Source organism: Thamnophis sirtalis, unplaced genomic scaffold, assembly GCF_051295495.1.
Source record: "Thamnophis sirtalis isolate CommonGarterSnake01/CBP01778 unplaced genomic scaffold, rThaSir2_p1.2 scaffold_4, whole genome shotgun sequence".
Classification (NCBI taxonomy): Eukaryota; Metazoa; Chordata; class Lepidosauria; order Squamata; family Natricidae; genus Thamnophis; species Thamnophis sirtalis.
The window spans coordinates 131,206,335-131,225,099 of record NW_028261384.1 but is presented as its reverse complement, the minus strand read 5'-3'; the positions used below and the strand labels follow the sequence as shown (position 1 = coordinate 131,225,099).

The 18,765-nt window shown below is 45.0% G+C and overlaps 1 protein-coding gene across 1 annotated transcript in view; it reads right to left on the bottom strand.

The window, feature by feature from the left end:
- Positions 1-2,669: 2,669 nt before the first annotated feature.
- The window catches only part of LOC148046609 (vigilin-like), a 113,172-nt gene continuing 97,076 nt past the window's right edge, over positions 2,670-18,765 (bottom strand). The window contains 7 exon segments of the mRNA XM_087714172.1: positions 2,670-4,291; positions 6,721-6,852; positions 9,636-9,752; positions 12,341-12,520; positions 13,859-14,002; positions 15,812-15,946; positions 18,539-18,643. Of these exon segments, the coding sequence (XP_087570298.1) occupies positions 4,199-4,291; positions 6,721-6,852; positions 9,636-9,752; positions 12,341-12,520; positions 13,859-14,002; positions 15,812-15,946; positions 18,539-18,643 (906 nt within the window). The 3' untranslated portion in view covers positions 2,670-4,198.

The following is an 18,765-nucleotide window of genomic DNA, read 5'->3' as shown; positions in this document are numbered from 1 at the left end:
ATTCTATCCCATTCCACTGCACTCTATTCCTTCTATTCTATCCCATTCCACTGCATTCCATTCCATCTAATCTATTCTATCCCATTCCACTGCACTCCATTCCTTCTGTTCTATTCTATCCCTCTCCACTGCATTCCATTCCATCTATCTCACTCCACTGCATTCCATCTATTCTATTCTATCCCACATCTATTCTATCCCATTCCACTGCACTCCATTCCATCTAAGTATCCCATTCCACTGCATTCCATTCCATTTATTCTATCCCACTTCACTGCATTCCATCTAATCTATTCTATCCCACTCCACTGCACTCCATTCCATCTTATCTATTCTATCCCACTCCACTGCGTTCCATTCTATCTTATCTATTCTATCCCACTCCACTGCTTTCCATTCCATCTAATCTATCCCACTCCACTGCATTCCATTCCATCTATTCTATCCCACTTCACTGCATCCCATTCCATCTAATCTATTCTATCCCATTCCACTGCACTCCATTCCATCTAATCTATTCTATCCCATTCCACTGCACTCCATTCCATCTAATTATCCCATTCCACTGCATTCCATTCCATTTATTCTATCCCACTTCACTGCATTCCATCTAATCTATTCTATCCCATTCCACTGCACTCTATTCCTTCTATTCTATCCCATTCCACTGCATTCCATTCCATCTAATCTATTCTATCCCATTCCACTGCACTCCATTCCTTCTGTTCTATTCTATCCCTCTCCACTGCATTCCATTCCATCTATCTCACTCCACTGCATTCCATCTATTCTATTCTATCCCACATCTATTCTATCCCATTCCACTGCACTCCATTCCATCTAAGTATCCCATTCCACTGCATTCCATTCCATTTATTCTATCCCACTTCACTGCATTCCATCTAATCTATTCTATCCCACTCCACTGCACTCCATTCCATCTTATCTATTCTATCCCACTCCACTGCGTTCCATTCTATCTTATCTATTCTATCCCACTCCACTGCTTTCCATTCCATCTAATCTATCCCACTCCACTGCATTCCATTCCATCTATTCTATCCCACTTCACTGCATCCCATTCCATCTAATCTATTCTATCCCATTCCACTGCACTCCATTCCATCTAATCTATTCTATCCCACTCCACTCCATCTATTCTATCCCTCTCCATTGCTTCCATTCCATCTATTCTATTCCACTCCACTGCATTCCATCTATTCTATTCCATTCCACTTCACTGCATTATTATTATTATTATTATTATTATTATTATTTATTTATTTATTTATTTGTATGCCGCCCACTCCCGGAGGACTCCGGGCGGCTTACAATGGAATGCATTCCATTCAATCTAATCTATCACATTCCACTGCACTCCATTCCATCTTATCTATTCTATCCCACTCCACTGCTTTCCATTCCATCTAATCTATCCCACTCCACTGCATTCCATTCCATCTATTCTATTCTATCCCACTTCATTGCATTCCATTCCATCTAATCTATTCTATCCCATTCCACTGCACTCCATTCCATCTAATCTATTGTATCTCACTCCACTGCATTGCATTCCATCTAATCTATTCTATCCCACTCCACTCCATCTATTCTATCCCACTCCATTGCATTCCATTCCTTCTATTCTATTCCACTCCACTGCATTCCATCTATTCTATTCCATTCCACTGCATTCCATTCAATCTATTCTATCCCATTCCACTGCACTGCACTCCATTCCATCTAATCTATTGTATCTCACTCCACTGCATTCCATTCCATCTAATCTATTCTATCCCACTCCATTGCATTCCATTCCTTCTATTCTATTCCACTCCACTGCATTCCATCTATTCTATTCCATTCCACTTCACTGCATTCCATTCAATCTAATCTATCCCATTCCACTGCACTGCACTCCATTCCATCTAATCTATTGTATCTCACTCCACTGCATTCCATTCCATCTAATCTATTCTATCCCACTCCACTCCATTTATTCTATCCCACTCCATTGCATTCCATTCCTTCTATTCTATTCCACTCCACTGCATTCCATCTATTCCATTCCATTCCACTGCATTCCATTCAATCTAATCTATCCCATTCCACTGCACTCCATTTAATCTAATCTATTCTATTCCACTCCACTGCATTCCATTCCATCTATTCAATCTCATTCCACTGCATTCCATTCCATCTATTCTATTCTATCCCACTCCACTGCATTCTATTCTATTCTATTGTTTTATTCTATTCCATTCCATCTATTCCATTCCATTCTATTCTACTCTAGCCCACTCCACTGATTCCATCTAATCTAATCTATTCTATTCTATTCCATTCAATTCCCATTTCCTATTCTCTAAATTCTATATTCTATTTTAATTTTCTACTCTACTCTACTCTACTTTTACCTGGCTTAGCAAAGGAAATTCTAGTCCCAATTAAAAGTCCAGCTATGGATATTTTGCAAATGGTCGTGAGAAAATGTTCCTAAGTCACTTTTTTTTCAGTGCTGTTGTACTTTCAAAAGGGCACTAAACCTGCACTCGCTTCTCCATCGGAATAGCAATAGAAGAACAGTGGCTCCCATCAGTGGGATTTCTTTTTCAGTCTGGAGAAAGCAAAGAAGGCCCTCAACACAGCTCAACGGACGCAGGCGAAAATTCACCAAAAGGAGTTTTTATTTTCCCCACGCCGTTTTTTCGTTTTTAATTTGGAATTAGAAAAAAAAAAAAATCCAGTCACCGGGCGTGACCTACAGAGTTTGCATATTTCCATTGTCAAACTTAAGTTTCTTTTTTTTTTCTCCCTCTCACACCCCACCCCGTTGTTGTTGTCTCCCCCCCCTCCCTCCCGTTAAGGCCAATAGTGTCTTCTGATTTTTTTTTGCCATATTTTTAATTCTCCCCCAAACCCTGCCTTCTTCAGAAGAAAAAAAGAAAAAGAAAAAAAGGGGGGAAAAATGAAAAAACTTGATTAGGTTGCTCCGTTAGGTTGTTTTTTTTCCTTTTCCTTTTTTAAAAAAATTGTTACATTGTGCCCCCCCCCTTCGCGCAGGGGTTAGTGGCGGGGGGGATGGGAGAAGGGATGGAGCCGGGGTGGGAGTGGGGTCTTAACTCGCACTCTTGTGGACACACACCCAAATACACACGCTCTCGCTCACAGAAATCACAGTTTAAAACCTGGGAAGGACGATGAGGACTAGTAGTCGAAGGAAAAAGGAAAAGTCGAAGACAATCTCTGCCTTGACTGGTCAACGATTGCGTTATTTTCCCTTGACACAGTTCAAAACGAGGGGAAGGAAGGACAAAGGGGAAGGGAAGAAAGGGGGAGCCGGGGAAAAAAGAGATGGGAATCAGCTGAAAATGGAGGAAGAAGTGGGGGGAAAAAAACCTCATTCCCAGACTCCTGAGAGGGGGCGGGAGGAGGAAGAAGAGGAGGACGAAGGTTGCTAGTTGCCAAAGTCGCTAAGTGCTACCTGCTTTTCAAGTGAGCCTTTCACCCAATCTCGTTCCTAGATCTTCGCGCACACACAAACACGCACCCTCTCCTTCCTTCCTCCAGTTTTAGGCCTCCCCCAGCTCCAAATTCACTAGGAAAGCCCAGGAAACAAAGTTAAAGCTGCTTTTGGACATCCGAAAGCAGAGAGCGCGAAGGTTTGGGTGGACGAGGAACTGTGCTTCGACTTCGGCAAGTCCGAACCCGCCCCTCCAGCTCTTCCGAGGACATCTCGATGCGTGAATAGGTCCCCCGCCTTGACCCCAGAAAAAGAAACCGGTCAGAAGAAGTTTGGGACTTACTCCTTTCATGGCAGAGAGGTGGAAGCGGGTGGGGAGATCTAGCGAGGAGTTTAATGCCCTGAAATCTGGCAAACGGGAAAAGGGGGGGGGGGAACCCGCTAGCTGCACGAGTCTCCTTGAACATACGTGTGCTTACAACCTGGCCTACTTTTGGCTCCACAAGAAGAAAAGAATAGGAGGGAAGAGGCTATGGCTTTTTTTAGATCGGTTAATGGTTTCGCACAGAGTCACGGAGAGGAGGAGTGCAGGCGACGAGGACGAGCGAGGGAGTCTCGAAGAGCAAGAGAGGCGACTGGCGGCAGGGAGCTGATGGTGCCACGGAGCGCTCCTCCCTCTTCCCGCCACAGCCACGAGGCCTTGCCTGGCAAGCCAGGCGTGGCGGTGCCTGAACCTCAAAACTTCTTAGGGCCCCAAACCGACGCCTGCTTAGGGACCACGCCGGTGCCGAAAATGGGGAACTCTTCAGCGCTGCTCACGTCCGGGGCCTGAAACGAAAAGATGAGAGTCAAATTCAGAGAAGGTGATTTCCAGAGGTGGGATTGAAACATTTTAGCAACCGGTTCTCTGCCCAGTTGTTCGCTGGGCGTGGCCTATTCAACCTCCTACCCCACCATTGGGGGGGGGCTTTTCACCCTCCCCAAGCTTGAGGCTTCTCTCAAGCCTCCGGGAGGGTGAAAATGGCCTTCCCTGAGCTCCAGACGCTGGAAATGGGTCCATTTTTTGCCCTCCCAGAGCCTCCATGCAAGAACCGGCATCCAAAATGGGCTGCGTGGAGACTCCTGGGAGGGAAGGGATGGGCGAGGCCAGCCAGTCCTTTCAACTACAGGTTCTAAATCTAAAATTAACATCTGGCTTGCCCGAACTGGCTGAATCCCACCCCTGGTGATTTTCTTATTAGGCAGCCCCCAGACGAAGAATGTACAGGTAGTCCTTGACTTACAACCATTCTTTAGTGACCGTCCAACATTATGATGGAAAAAGTGACCTGACTGTTTTTCAGAGTTATGACCTTTCCAGCAACCCCACAATCCTGCGATCAAAATTCAACTGGTTCACATGTATGCCATTCACGGGTCCCAGCGTCATGTCATTTGTGGGACCTTCTGACTATAGGGAGTCCCGATTCACTTAACAACTGGGTTACTAACTTATCAAGTTGATTCACTTAACAACGGAGGCAAGAATGGTTGTAAGATGGGGCAACACGCATTTCACATCTGCCTCACTTAACAACCTAAATTTTGGGCTCCATTGTGGTCGTAAATAGAGGACTCCCTGTACTCTGGATGTCCTGCATGAAAGAAGTTAGTGCAATGCTAGTCCTTTTCTTCAACTGTGTCTATTCCGGTCAGCGATGGCAAGAGCGTACAATTACAAATAAAGAATTCACTTCTTCCTTTCCTTTCCTTCTTTCCTTTCTTTCTTCCTTTCCTTTCCTTTCCTTCCCTTCTCTTCCCTTCCCTCCCTGTCTTTTAGATGGCAGCCCAAGAGCAGAGGCTCTCATGTGAATAAAGAATAAATGATGGGGAGTTTTATTCAGTAACTAGCTGATAACCTGGCGTTGCCCAGGTATTTATTTATTTGGGGGAGGGTGGGGGGAGGAATGTCCGGACCAAATGTAATTTCTAATGTTGGATTTTCCCCCTTACCAGAGGGAGCCCCCCCCCCCCCCCGTGGAGTACTGTGAAGCTGTTACCATGCGCTGCACAGCAAGTCATTTTACGGCAGTACAGTAGAAGCCATTTTAAGGCACAACAGGTTGTATCTTAACAGAACACATACCCCGAGGGGTTTTAGGGGTGCCTTAAACCCCACAGTATTTGTTTGCAGAGAGTAAGTCATCTGTGTACCAAGTTTGGTTGAAATTGCTCGATGCACTTATGCTGGAACATACATACACACAGCCATTTTTATATAGAGAGATAAAGTAAGAAATTAAGCACGTTTCCACACAAGGCAGGTAGTCCTTAACTTACAACTACAATTGAGCCCAACATTTCTGTTGCTGAGGGAGAAATTTGTTAAGTCAATTTTGCCCCCTTTTACAGCCTTTCTTCTCACTGTTGCTAAGTGAACTGCTGCTACAGTTGAGAAGTCAGTAACATGGCCGTTAAGGGAACCTGGCTTCCCCATTGACTTTGCCCATTCAGAAAGTCGCAAAAGAGGATCGCGTAACCCCGGGATACGTGGGGGGATGCTGCAATGGTTGTTAAGTGTGCAAAATGGTCGTTCCAACTTTGGACAGTCGCTGAACGGATTGCTGTCTGTCATGAAGTCTCTGTATTTCTTTTTCAAATTCTAAATTCCACCTTTCTCAAAATAATAACAACAACAGTAAAGGTAAAGCACATATGTGCTAGTCGTTCCCGACTCTAGGGGGCAGTGCTCATCTCTGTTTCAAAGTCAAAGAGCCAGTGCTGTCCGAAGATATCTCTGTGGTCATGTGGCTGGCATGACTAAATGCCCAAGGCATACGGAACGCTGTTACCTTCCCACCAAAGGTGGTTCCTATTTTTCTACTTGCATTTTTTACATGCTTTCGAACTGCTCGGTTGGCAGAAGTTGGGACAAGTAACGGACGCTCACACCGTTATGCGGCGCTAGGGATTCGAACCGCCGAACTGCTGACCTTTCTGATAGACGAGCTCAGCGTCTTAGCCACTGAGCCACCGTGTCCCATTCAAGAACAACAGTAATGTAGACCCTCTGCCTATCTTGGGACTTTGGGAAGGACTCAAAAGGTGGATAAAAATGACAAATCCAGTCTAAACATCTGGCTCCTGGACGACCAACCACTAATAATTTAGAATTAGAAAGCTGGCCGTTTGAGCCCTACAGCTCTTTAACAAGATCTGAAGCTGGTCAAATGGTCAAACTAAGTGAATGAGGGACCACCGGCGGTGTTGAGCCCAACCTTGTTGCCCGATGCATTCCAGGGGGCATCACGCACTACAAAGCCCTTGGCGGGGCCCCGAGGCTCCTCTTCCAAGCGGGAGGGGGGCTTCATGTAAGCAGCCATGGTTTCTGTTTCCACCACATCCATCATCTGCAAGGAGACAGCTATCCGTTAAGAACCTGTAGACAATAACTCCCAAACTTATGCTGGCTTTTCCGTGAGATGGACAACTATACAAATGATAGATTAGATAGATAGATAGATAGATAGATAGATAGATAGATAGATAGATAGATAGATAGATAGATATAGATAGATAGAGTGATAGAGTGATAGAAAGAGATTAGATAGATTAGACAGACAGACAGACAAATAGAGATAGATGAGAGAGCGAGATACAGAGATTAGATAGACAGACAGACAGACAGAGAGACAAATAGACACAGATAGAGATATAGAGAGAGATTAGATACAGACAGAAAGAGACAGAGACATGATAGAGCGAGATAGATAGATAGAGATTAGATAGATAGAAGACAGACAGACAGAGACAGATGACAGAGAAATAGAGAGATAGATAGATAGATGGATGATAGATAGATAGGTAGGTAGACAGACAGACAGACAGACAGACACAGACAAATAGAGATGACAGAGAGCAAGATACAGAGAGATATTAGATAGATAGATAGATAGATAGATAGATAGATGATAGACAGACAGACAGACAGACAGAGATTAGATAGATAGAAAGAGAGAGAGACACAGACAAATAGAGACAGATGATAGAGAGCAAGTTAGATAGTTAGATATTAGATAGATAGAGACAGACAAGTAGAGATGATAGAGCGAGATAGATAGGTAGATAGATAGATAGGCAGACAGACAGACAAACAGGAGAGAGAGAGAGAGAGATCAGGGGTGTGAAACTCCGGGCCCACATTGGCCATGCACTGGCCATGCCCACCCCCGGTTTAGCGAAGGGGGAAAAGTTCCGATACGTCACATGACGACAAAGTGACACCCCTGATACAGATGATAAATGATATACATAAGATTGATAGATGATAAAGATGATAGCTAGATGATAGCTAGTATATATAGCGGTAGATAGCTGATAGACAATAGCTAGATGATAGCTGGACGAAATCATGCCTGTTTTTGTCCTCTTAAGTGAAATTCAGCTTAGAATTTTGGTTCAAAGAAGAACCAGACAGATTCCTTTGGAATCCGCCACTAGAGTCGGGCATTCCTCACAATTGCCACGTCATAAATTGTGAGGCTTTGTAAACAACAAACCTTCAGACTGATTCATACCAGTGATTAAAGGCTCATTCCACCACCTTGCCTTGCAAGCAATTGGCATGCTGTTTGAAAGGAGCATTTGATGTTATCCCGAGGTGCAAATAACACATTTAATGTTCTAAAAGTTATCTCATTTCCTTTGGGCACCGTATTCTGGGGACGCCTGCCTGGAATAGGCAGCTACTGCTTACACAATTAATCGGATTATTGAAGCCACCCATTGTCAAAAGTTCTCACTACGCACTCAAGTTTTAAACTCACAAAGCAGGTTGGATCTGTGCGACTGGCCAAGCTGTTCCTAAAACCCCCGATTAAGATTAACCAAGATTATTCTTTTGTTCAAATATATCTGCTGGTTAGGTCAGGGGTGTTGTGACAACACAATTAAGGATTCCACCTGCAACTACGGATGGGCTATATGGTAATACTAGCTGAATACCCATGCTTCACGATGAAACTATGTAATCGGGCAATGCAGGAGAAATCCGGTTCACTCCAGTTCAATTTGTTGGCTCAGTGGCGGTCGGGGATTAAAACACATAAGGAATATTGCTCCCGCTGCCTTGAGTCCAAAAGCAGTTCCATAGGTGGAATGCGTAGACATTTTGATGAGGTACCAACATTTAGTACTGTAAGAAGCACCAGTCCTCTCCTGAGTGAAGGAGTGGCACGTCTGCCAGTTTGAACTGAGGTAAAAAGGAATGTGAGGCAACTGGCAGTTGGAACAGAGTTCTTTTCAGGTGGGGAGGGGGAGTAGAATATCTAACTCCTTAGCATCAGTGTGTGTTAATATAAGGCAACTGGAGTTGGAACAGAGTTCTTTTCAGGTGGGGAGGGAGAGTAGAACACCTTAGCATTAGAGGGTGTTAATTATTGTATAAAAAATACTAATGATCTGATGGTCATTTCGAAACACCCTTTCTTAGCGAGAAGCCAAGAGGAACATATATGCTAAATTTCAATTTTGTAGGCTTTACAGTTCTGGAGATTTGGTGATGAGTAGTTAACAGCAAGAATCCCCAACCTTGACGACTTGTGGACTTCAACTCCCAGAATTCCTCAACCAGCATTGAATTCTGGGAGTCCACAAGTCATAAAGTTACCAAGGCTGGTTAATAGTATGAAGGAATTCCTTGCCCAAAGAATTTGATAGACTAAGGAGTTGCCTTCATCTGAAAATGCTGTCAACAACAGTCCAGAAGCTCCAGAAAAAAATCAGGCCAGTGGGAAGCTCAGGCATATTGTCCTTCTCGGCTTCCTTTAGTGTAGGGGTCTCAAACTCAGGGCCTGTGATGTGGTCAGATCCGCCCCCCCACCCAATGTGAAGTGGAAAGATCGGGCCAGTCAACGCAAAGAGGAAACATGCCAGCAGTTTGGGGAGTGGTGTCAAACTAGCCAGGCCCACCCAGTTGGCCACACCCCTGCAGGTTAACCACAGCCTGATGTGGGCCTTAAGAAAATTGAGTTTGACACCCCTGCCCTAAAAGATGAACAGCTGATGGGGAAATTCCGAAGCAGCAGAGCAAAAGGGATGCCTTCCCTTCTACTTCCTCTATTCATTTCAACCGGGTTTTCATCAGCTTCTCCCCCTCAACCACCCCTCAAAACCCATGCAAATTCCCTCTCACATATTCCTCTTCCAGGTTAAGCATGTGGTCGATGGCGTCATCCACGTTTTCAGGCAGCCCCGTCACCGTGACTCTATCTGGGTCGCTGGCACCCGGCTGCGGAAAGCGGATATCCACCTGCCGAGAGGAAAAAGCTCTTTTGAAATAAACCTGGTTCCGCCGAGAGACCTGATCTTGGCGGATCTCAAAAAAAATGGTGACCGAAAAAAACCCCAGAGGTTTAGACCAGGGGTCTTCAACCTTGGCAACTTTAAGCCTGGTGGGCTTCCAGAATTCCCTGGCTGGGGGATTCTGGGAGTTGAAGTCCACCAGGCTTAAATTTGCCTAGGTTGGAGACCCCTGCTTTAGACCAAACGGAGAACTTAAAATGGCTGCCAACCAAACCTGTCCTGTGGCCCAAATAAACACACCAAATCAAGCTCAACTCGAAGAAAATGTTACTTTGGAGAAAAGCGGATAGATTTTTCTTTCCATCGATTAAAGGGGGGGGGGGGAATCCAAAACCCCTGGCTACCATTTCACTCAGACACCCTTGTCGTACAGGTAGTCCTTGACTTACGACCGCAATGGGACCCCAAATTTCTGTCACAAAGCAAGACAGAAGAGTTGTTAAGTGAGTTGCATTGTTCAGCGAACCAGCTGCAGTTTTTAGGTTTGAAACACGGGTCGTGAAGTGGCTCCCCACCCCCTGAACTTTTCCGGCCAGAAGGTCACAAAAAAAGTGTAGCGCGAGGCTCTGCGATAGTCCTCAGTCTGAATCCGTTGCCAAACCTCTGAATTTCGATCGCCTGACAATGAGGATGCTGCACCGGTCGTAGGTGTGGAAAACGGTCACAAGTCACTTTTCCAGCGCCGTTGTAACTTTGAATGGTCACGAAACCATCCTTGTCTTTTAACGACCCCCATAATCCCTTGCAGGTTGGAGTCTGGGCAACTGAATGGAGCTAGCAGAGTGTTTTAATGGCCAGATGCCCTTCCTGTTGCCAATGCGGAGTTTTGTTAAGCAGATATATTCTCAATGTATCCCCAACAAAGATGATTAGGGGACTGGAGTCTAAAACATATAAAGAACGGTTGCAGGAACTGGGTATGTTCAGTTTAATGAAAAGAAGGACTAGGGGAGACATGATAGCAGTCTTCCAATATCTTAGGGGTTGCCACAAAGAAGAGGGAGTCAAGCTATTCTCCAAAGCATCCGAAGGTAGAACAAAAAACAATGGGTGGAAACTAATCAAGGAGAGAAGCCCTTTCCTGGATCGGGATGCTCTGTGCACAGTCACTCATGCCCTCGTCCTTTCTCGCCTGGACTACTGCAACGCTCTCTACATGGGGCTGCCCTTGAAGAGCACCCGGAGACTTTAGCTGGTCCAGAATGTCGCCGCGCGGGTTATCATGGGGGTACCTAGGTGCTCCCATGTTACGCCCCTTTTGGGCGGCCTGCACTGGTTGCCGGTTCTTTTCCGGTGCGATTCAAGGTACTACTGATGACCTTTATAGCGCTCCATGACTTAGGCCCAGGGTACCTGTGAGACCACCTACTGCCACCGGTAGCCTCCCATCATCCAGTGCGATCCCACAGAGTTGGCCTCCTTAGGGTGCCGTTGGGTAGACAGTGTCGGCTAGCGATCCCCAGGGGGAGAGACTTCTCTGTGGGAGCGCCTTCCCTCTGGAATGAACTGCCCCCGGAGCTTCGCATAAACTCCGACCTTCGGTCCTTCCGAAGCACCCTAAAAAGTTGGCTTTTCCAGCAAGCCGGCCTGGCCTGAACAAAATAAAATAAATGATTGATTTAATTGTTAATTTTAATCTAATTTTTAAAATGTTATTGTTAATATTAATTGGGTTTGTTTTTCGATACTCTTATCTAATTTCCTTTTTAACTTTTGTAATATGAGTTTCTTTTTAATGTTGTACGCCGCCCTGAGTCCTTTGGGAGAAGGGCGGCACATAAATCCAATAAACAAAAACGAACAAACACTTAGAACTGAGGAGAAATTTCCTGACAGTTAGAACAATTAATCAGTGGAACCGCTTGCCTCCGGAGGTTGTGAATGCCCCAACACTGGAAGCCTTCAAGAAGATGTTGGATAGCCATTTGTCTGAAATGGTATAGGGCAAGGGTAGTCAACCTTTTTATACCTACCATCCACTTTTGTATCTCTGTTAGTACTAAAATTTTCTAACCGCCCACCGGTTCCATAGTAATGGTGATTTATAAAGTAGGGAAGTCAATTAAATTTGAAAAAGGAAAGTGCTTCAGTATCAGACAAAACCTGTACCGCCCACCATGAAAGCTGGAACGCCCACTAGTGGGCGGTAGGGACCAGGTTGACTCCCACTGGTATAGGGTTTCCTGCTTAGGCAGGGGGTTGGACTAGAAGACCTCCAAGGTCCCTTCCAACTCTGCTATTGTATTGTATTGCATTTCATGTGCACAGAGAGAGAAATATCTGCCTCTTCCTAGGATCAAACTCACAGCCACCTGATTGTGAGGCGAGAACTCCACCTCTAGGCTACTGCGCCACTCCTTTGAAGGATCCCTAAATAAACGCTTGTTTAAGACGAGGGCTATCTGCAGTAGATGGACAGAGGAGAAACCCAGATGGGGCATCATGACTTTATGACTCCCCCCCCCCCGAATTCCCTGGGAGGGGAAAGTCCCGGGCGTGTCTGCCTCCCACCTTGCTCTAAGCCTGATCCCCTACCCGGAATTCTTCCATGAGTTTGCGAATGGCTTTGCCTCTCCCACCGATGATGCGGGCGTGGACTCGGTGATCCAGGCGGATGTCTTCACTGACCATCTCCTCGAGGTCGGCGACAATTTTCAAGATGGCGTCTCGGGCAGCCTCGGTGTTTTTCTCGTAGCCGGTGATTGTGATAAGATCCTTTAAGGTGAGGGCATGAAAGCAGCAGGAAAAGAGAAATAATTTAGATCACCGGCCTCGGGCCTCGGCCACTCCCCACGTTTTATCGTTACACATTTTAACATCTGTTAGGAATATAATTCTAACGATTGGGTTGGCAATATATAAATCATATAGCAATGTTATACCTGTTTCTTTAAATCATACTGTAAAATGTGATTGGTTGCTGTTTTCCTCAATCGGCCATAAGAGGGAGCCAGAACAACTGTTAGCTTTCTGTTTGTTAGATGCTGGGCTGATCTGATCTGAGTGTTTTGAAAGCTGGCTGTTAGAAAGTGCCGTGAGCTATTGTAAGTTTTGCAACTGTTAGCAAAATTTGAATACTGAACTGATTATATGATACTGGACTATGCTATTTGGATTATCCCTTAACTGAAAGACATTGATGACTGACTGTTTTATCCGTGTATGACTTGGACTGTTTGATGGACTCGGATACCTCTATTTCCACGAAAGTAAAAGCCTTTTTATACTGTAGTGTCTCTGTATGCTGGTTTGTGTGTTCTCCAACAACACTCTTACAACGCTTCTCTGAAAGTACTCACTCTCCCAATAAGGAGCTTACCTAACAACGTCGATCTTTAGCTGATCGGGAAGGGGGCTAAAGGAATCTTGGCTTTCTGTGGGGAAACGTGGCCCATCTCCTCATTGGAATACCAGCTAGGTATTTCTCAGCCGCTGTTCTGACCGAAGCTTCCCAAGAGTATGAAGCAGACTCCTTGCCCCAGGAAAAAACTCTTTTATTAATTTATAGGGAATTTTGCTCATTCCTAGCTGGCAAAGTTTTTCAAAGGAGGATTTACAGTCACAGACCTTATATGGCTTGGAGAGCTGACAGGCTGATATTTTCAAAACTTGGCAAGGAGTCTTGGAAAGTCATGGACCAATTAAATGAACTCATTGTCTCCTGAAAACTCCACTCCCCTTTGGCTCCTCTTTTATTTCCTCTGGGAGGGGTCATTCATTGTCCACCTGTGGCCTTACTCCCAAGTCGACCCTTGTTCTTTAGCCGTTCCCTTCATCTGGCAACTGCGCACGCGCACACTGGGAACAGGCTCCAGCTGTTCATCTGCCTCACTGACATCTGACTCTGAAGGCAGCTGATAACTGGCGTACGGCCCTGGCCCCCTCTCTGCTTCTGACACAGAGCCCTCACCCGAGCCTTCCCCAGACTCCAGGACTGGCCCATCTTCCTCCCCAACCTCCTCACTGTCCCTGTATCTGTTGCCAGCTCCACTGGTGGGCCACAACAGCCACCCTTCTTTGGGGCCACACACTCAAAGAGGGGGAGACCCCTACCTGATGCTCGTCCCCTTTGTCGGGGAACTGGACAGTGACGTCGTGGTCCTTACGGATCTGGGAAATGACCGCTCCTTTTTTGCCGATGATCTTGGGGTGGTACTTAGGCTCCACGCTCACCGTCAGCTTGAACCCTCGCAGGGCCTAAGGAGAAGAGAATATCAGTAGGTTTTTTTTTTGGAGGGTGTGTATGTGCAGCTGGAGAGCCCCTGCCACTCTTTTGGGTGAGACAGGCAGGGCAAGTTCTGACTTGATATACCTGATCTTTTTTTGGTAAGCAGAAGTGTTTTTGTACACATATTTCATGTTTGGTATAGAGGGAAATCAGAAACAGCTTCACTTCTTTTTACTCTTTCTTGTTGTGCTTTCTTTCCTTTTTTCATTCCTTCCATCGTTGCCTCCCCCTTTCCCTTCCTCATTCCTTTCTTTCCTTCCTTTTTCCTCTGCCTTCCTTCCTTCTTTCCTTTCTTCCTTCTTCCCTTTCTTCCTTCTTCCCTCCATTCCACTCCCCCTTCCTTCCTCGATTCCCTCCTCTTCCTTCCTATCTCTCTTCCTCATTTCTTCCTCCCTCCCTTCCCACCTTCCTCTCCCCACTTCCTTCCTCCATTCCCTCCTCTTCCTTCCTCTCTTCCTCATTCATTCTTTTATTTCTTCCTCATTCCTCCCTCCCTCCCTTTTTTCTCTGCCTCCTTCCTTTCCTATTTTTCTTTCTTCCTTCCTTCCTCCCTTCTTTCTCATTGCCATCTCCTTCACTCCCTCCCTCCTTTCTTCCTTCCAGAAATTGTTTCAACTCCTACCTTCAAAACAATGCTATAGAGCACTGCACACCAGAACTAGACACAAGAACAGCTTTTTCCCCAAATGCCATCACTCTCCTAAACAAATAATTCCCTCAACACTGTCAAACTATTTACTAAGTCTGCACTACTATTAATCTTCTTATCGTTCCTATCACCCATCTCCTCCCACTTATGACTGTATGACTGTAACTTTGTTGCTTGTATCCTTACGATTTATGTTGATATTGATTCCGGATTACTTAGTTGTACCCTATCACTACCATTAAGTGTTGCATCTTATGATTCGTGAATGTATCTTGTCTTTTCATGTACACTGAGAGCCTATGCACCAAGGACAATCACACTTGGCGAATAAAGAATTCTATTCTATTCCATTCCATTCATTCCATTTTCTATTCCATTCCACTCCATATTTTCTATTCTATTCTATTCTATTCTATTCTATTCTATTCTATTCTATTCCATTCATTCCATTCTCTATTCCATTCCATATTTTCTATTCTATTCTATTCCATTCATTCCATTTTCTATTCCATTCCATATTTTCTATTCTATTCCATTCCATTCATTCCATTTTCTATCCCATTCCATTCCATATTTTCTATTCTATTCTATTCCATTCATTCCATTTTCTATTCCATTCCATATTTTCTATTCTATTCTATTCTATTCCATTCATTCCATTTTCTATTCCATTCCATTCCATATTTTCTATTCTATTCCATTCCATTCATTCCATTTTCTATCCCATTCCATTCTATATTTTCTGTTCTATTCTATTCCATTCATTCCATTTTCTAATCCATTCCATTCCATATTTTCTATTCTATTCTATTCCATTCCATTCATTCCATTTTCTATTCCATTCCATTCCATATTTTCTATTCTATTCTATTCCATTCCATTCATTCCATTTTCTAATCCATTCCATTCCATATTTTCTATTCTATTCTATTCCATTCCATTCATTCCATTTTCTATTCCATTCCATATTTTCTATTCTATTCTATTCTATTCTATTCTATTCTATTCTATTCTATTCTATTTCATTCCATTTTCTATTCCATTCCATTCCTCCATCCAAATGATATTAGTTTAGTGCTTGGGGTTTTTTTTGTTCCTTAATTATTATTATTTTTTAAAGGGGAAGTACCCGATCTTCTTGCTCAGCCTGCAGCTCTCTAACTCTGTCCAGGAGACCGGCCTTGGCTCGTTCGACATTGGCCACCAGGCCGGTGACTTTGATGATATCTGACTGCTGCTCGGGCTGCGGCACTGAGATGGCCACCTGCAGAATGGAAAACAGCCATGTTTAAAAAAATGAAAAGAGGACGGGGGTGATCCATTTCCTGAGAGATGCTGTGGTCAAATCAGCCTGCTACAGTTATATCTGCTGCAGAACGAAGTGGGGAGTGTGAGCTCGGTTACCCGTAGTTTTTGGACTATAAGACGCACCCCTCCCCCCAAAATTGGGTGGAAATGTCTTTGCATCCTATAGAGCGAATGTGGTCGAAACCCCGCTCACACGCTGGCCCCCACCTTTCGGCCTCTGCCTCCCAGCAATTTGCCTCCTTGCAGCAAACAGCCTTCAGAACAGCCTGATTTAGCATGAACAGCTGGTTGGAGGTTGGATCAGCATCCCAGAATACCTTCAACCAGCTGTTCCAGGCTGCGGGGATCACTGCCGCCGCCCATCACCACCTCTGCGCCCCCCCATTTTCGGCCCCCACGCATCCCATTTTTAGCCCTACAGGCCGCAGAGATTGCCGCCTCCTATTGCTGCCGATCCCCACTGCCAGGAACAGGCCAAAAACAAGATGTGCAGAGGCCGAAAATGGGGCACGTGGACATGGCGATGGGTGGCGGCGATCCCTGCAGCCTGGAACAGCTGATTGGAGGTATTCTGGGAAGCCGATCCAACCACCAATCAGCTGCTTGTACTAAATCAGGCTGTGCTGGAGCTGAGCAGGATGTTTGCTGCAAGGAGGCAGAGGCAGATTTTTTTTCTTGTTTTCCTCCCCAAAAGCTGGGTGCATTTTATAGTCCGAAAAATACAATATTTATTAATTAAGATGTTTGAAGTCCTAATATCAAATTTCAGAATTTTAATTTTTTTTTCTTTCCCCAAATTTCTGTTTCTCCAAACAGAAATTAGTAGAGCAAAGAATATGCCAAGCTAGAACCTACCGTATTTTTCGGCGTATAAGATGCACCGGAGTATAAGACGCACCAGGGTTTTGAAGAGGCAAATGAAAAAAAAAGGAGGGAGGGAGGGAGGAAGGGAGGGAGGGAGGGAGAGAGAGAGAGAGAGAGAGAGAGAGAGAGACGGGCTAGGTAAGATCTTCAGTGGTGGGTTTCACGCATGCACCTTCCGCAAATGTGCCCGGCCTCAAAAACATGCCTAATTAGGAGGGCATAGAGCCGGGGCGGATGGGCAGGCCTAGACGTGATTTCCGCTACTGGTTCAGGCAAATCGGTCTGGACCAGCTGAATACCACTTCTGAAAATCTTTAATGGGGTTTAGAAGATAGCAATAGCTATAGCTGTTAGACTTATATACCGCTTCATAGGGCTTTCAGCCCTCTCTAAGCGATTTACAGAATCAGCATATTGCCCCCAACAACAATCCGGGTCCTCATTTTACCCACCTCGGAAGGATGGAAGGCTGAGTCAACCCTGAGCTGGTGAGATTTGAACAGCTGAACTACAGAACTGCAGTCAGCTGAAGTAGCCTGCAGTGCTGCATTTTAACCACTGCACCACCTTGGCTCTTGTGATACTGCTTATACTATCTGTGATACTGCTTATAAGGTCTTCATGTGGTCAGTAGGCCTTGTGATGGGGAGGTCACATCCAGTGAGGGTCATGTCAAGTAAGATTCTTATTATGGGTTAGGTGTGGGTCGTGTCAAGTGAGGGACTTGTAATGGGATGTCCCCTAAATTCCACTGAAGATGTTACCTACTGTATTTTTCGGAGTATAAGACGCACCTTCCCCCACTTAAAAGAGGGTGAAAATTTGGGTGCATCTTATACACCGAATGTAGCCCCACCCACCCACCGGCCCCAACCTTTTGGCCTCTGCTTCCCAGCAATTTACCTCTTTGCAGCAAACGGGGCTTTAATAAACTATAGCAATCCCTGCAGCCTGTAACAGCTGATGATCGGGAGAAATTGAAAGTGAAACTTGCTGTTTGTTCCACATGGAAAATTGCTGGGAGGCAGGGTTTTTTTCCCCCTTGTGCTAATCAGGCTGTTTGCTGCAAGGAGGTAAGTCAACAACTCTAAATGCCTATAGAATGTTCAATTATTAGACTTATTTTTTAAAGACTCTTATTATTATTCTAGACAACTTAACAAAATGAAGAAAGAAAGAAAGAAAGAAAGAAAGAAAGAAAGAAAGAAAGAAAGAAAGAAAGAAAGAAAGAAAGAAAGAAGAAAAGGGAGGGATGGAAGAAAAAGAAAGAAAAGAAAGAAAGAAAAAGAAGGAAGGAAGGAAGGAAGGAAGGAAGGAAGGAAGGAAGGAAGGAAGGAAGGAAGGAAGGAAAAAATGGAAGGAAGGAAGGACACTAGACACAGCTTCAGAGGATACCTTGAAAGAACACAGCATTCCAGGGCTGGAAGGGACCCAGAGGTCATCTAGTCCAACCCCCTGCTCCAGCAGGACATTGTTAAAGTGAGTTTCTGTCTTTTGACACACACCCCAGTCACATCACTACATAGCCACACCCACCCAGTCACATGACCCCCCCCACCAAGCCACGCCCACAGAACTTGCAGAGAGAAAAAAATAGATTTCACCACTGGTTAAAAGTCTGTCAAAACCCACCCAAAACCCAGATTAACAGCGCAGGTTCGCAAGTTGAATCATCCCCCCTTACCTCGTATTCTTCCATCATCTTGCGAATGCCCGCTCCCTTTTGCCGAATGATGTAGCGATGCAGATCAAAAGGAACGTCAACATCCATGGTGATGGGTACCAGAGCCTAAGGAGAGAGGAACGTGGCAGAGCAGTTTGTACTTCTGATGTCCTGGTAATGCAGGGAGTCCTCGACTTACGGCCACGATCGAACCGAAAATATTGATTGCTAAGTGTTCTGACCCCCCT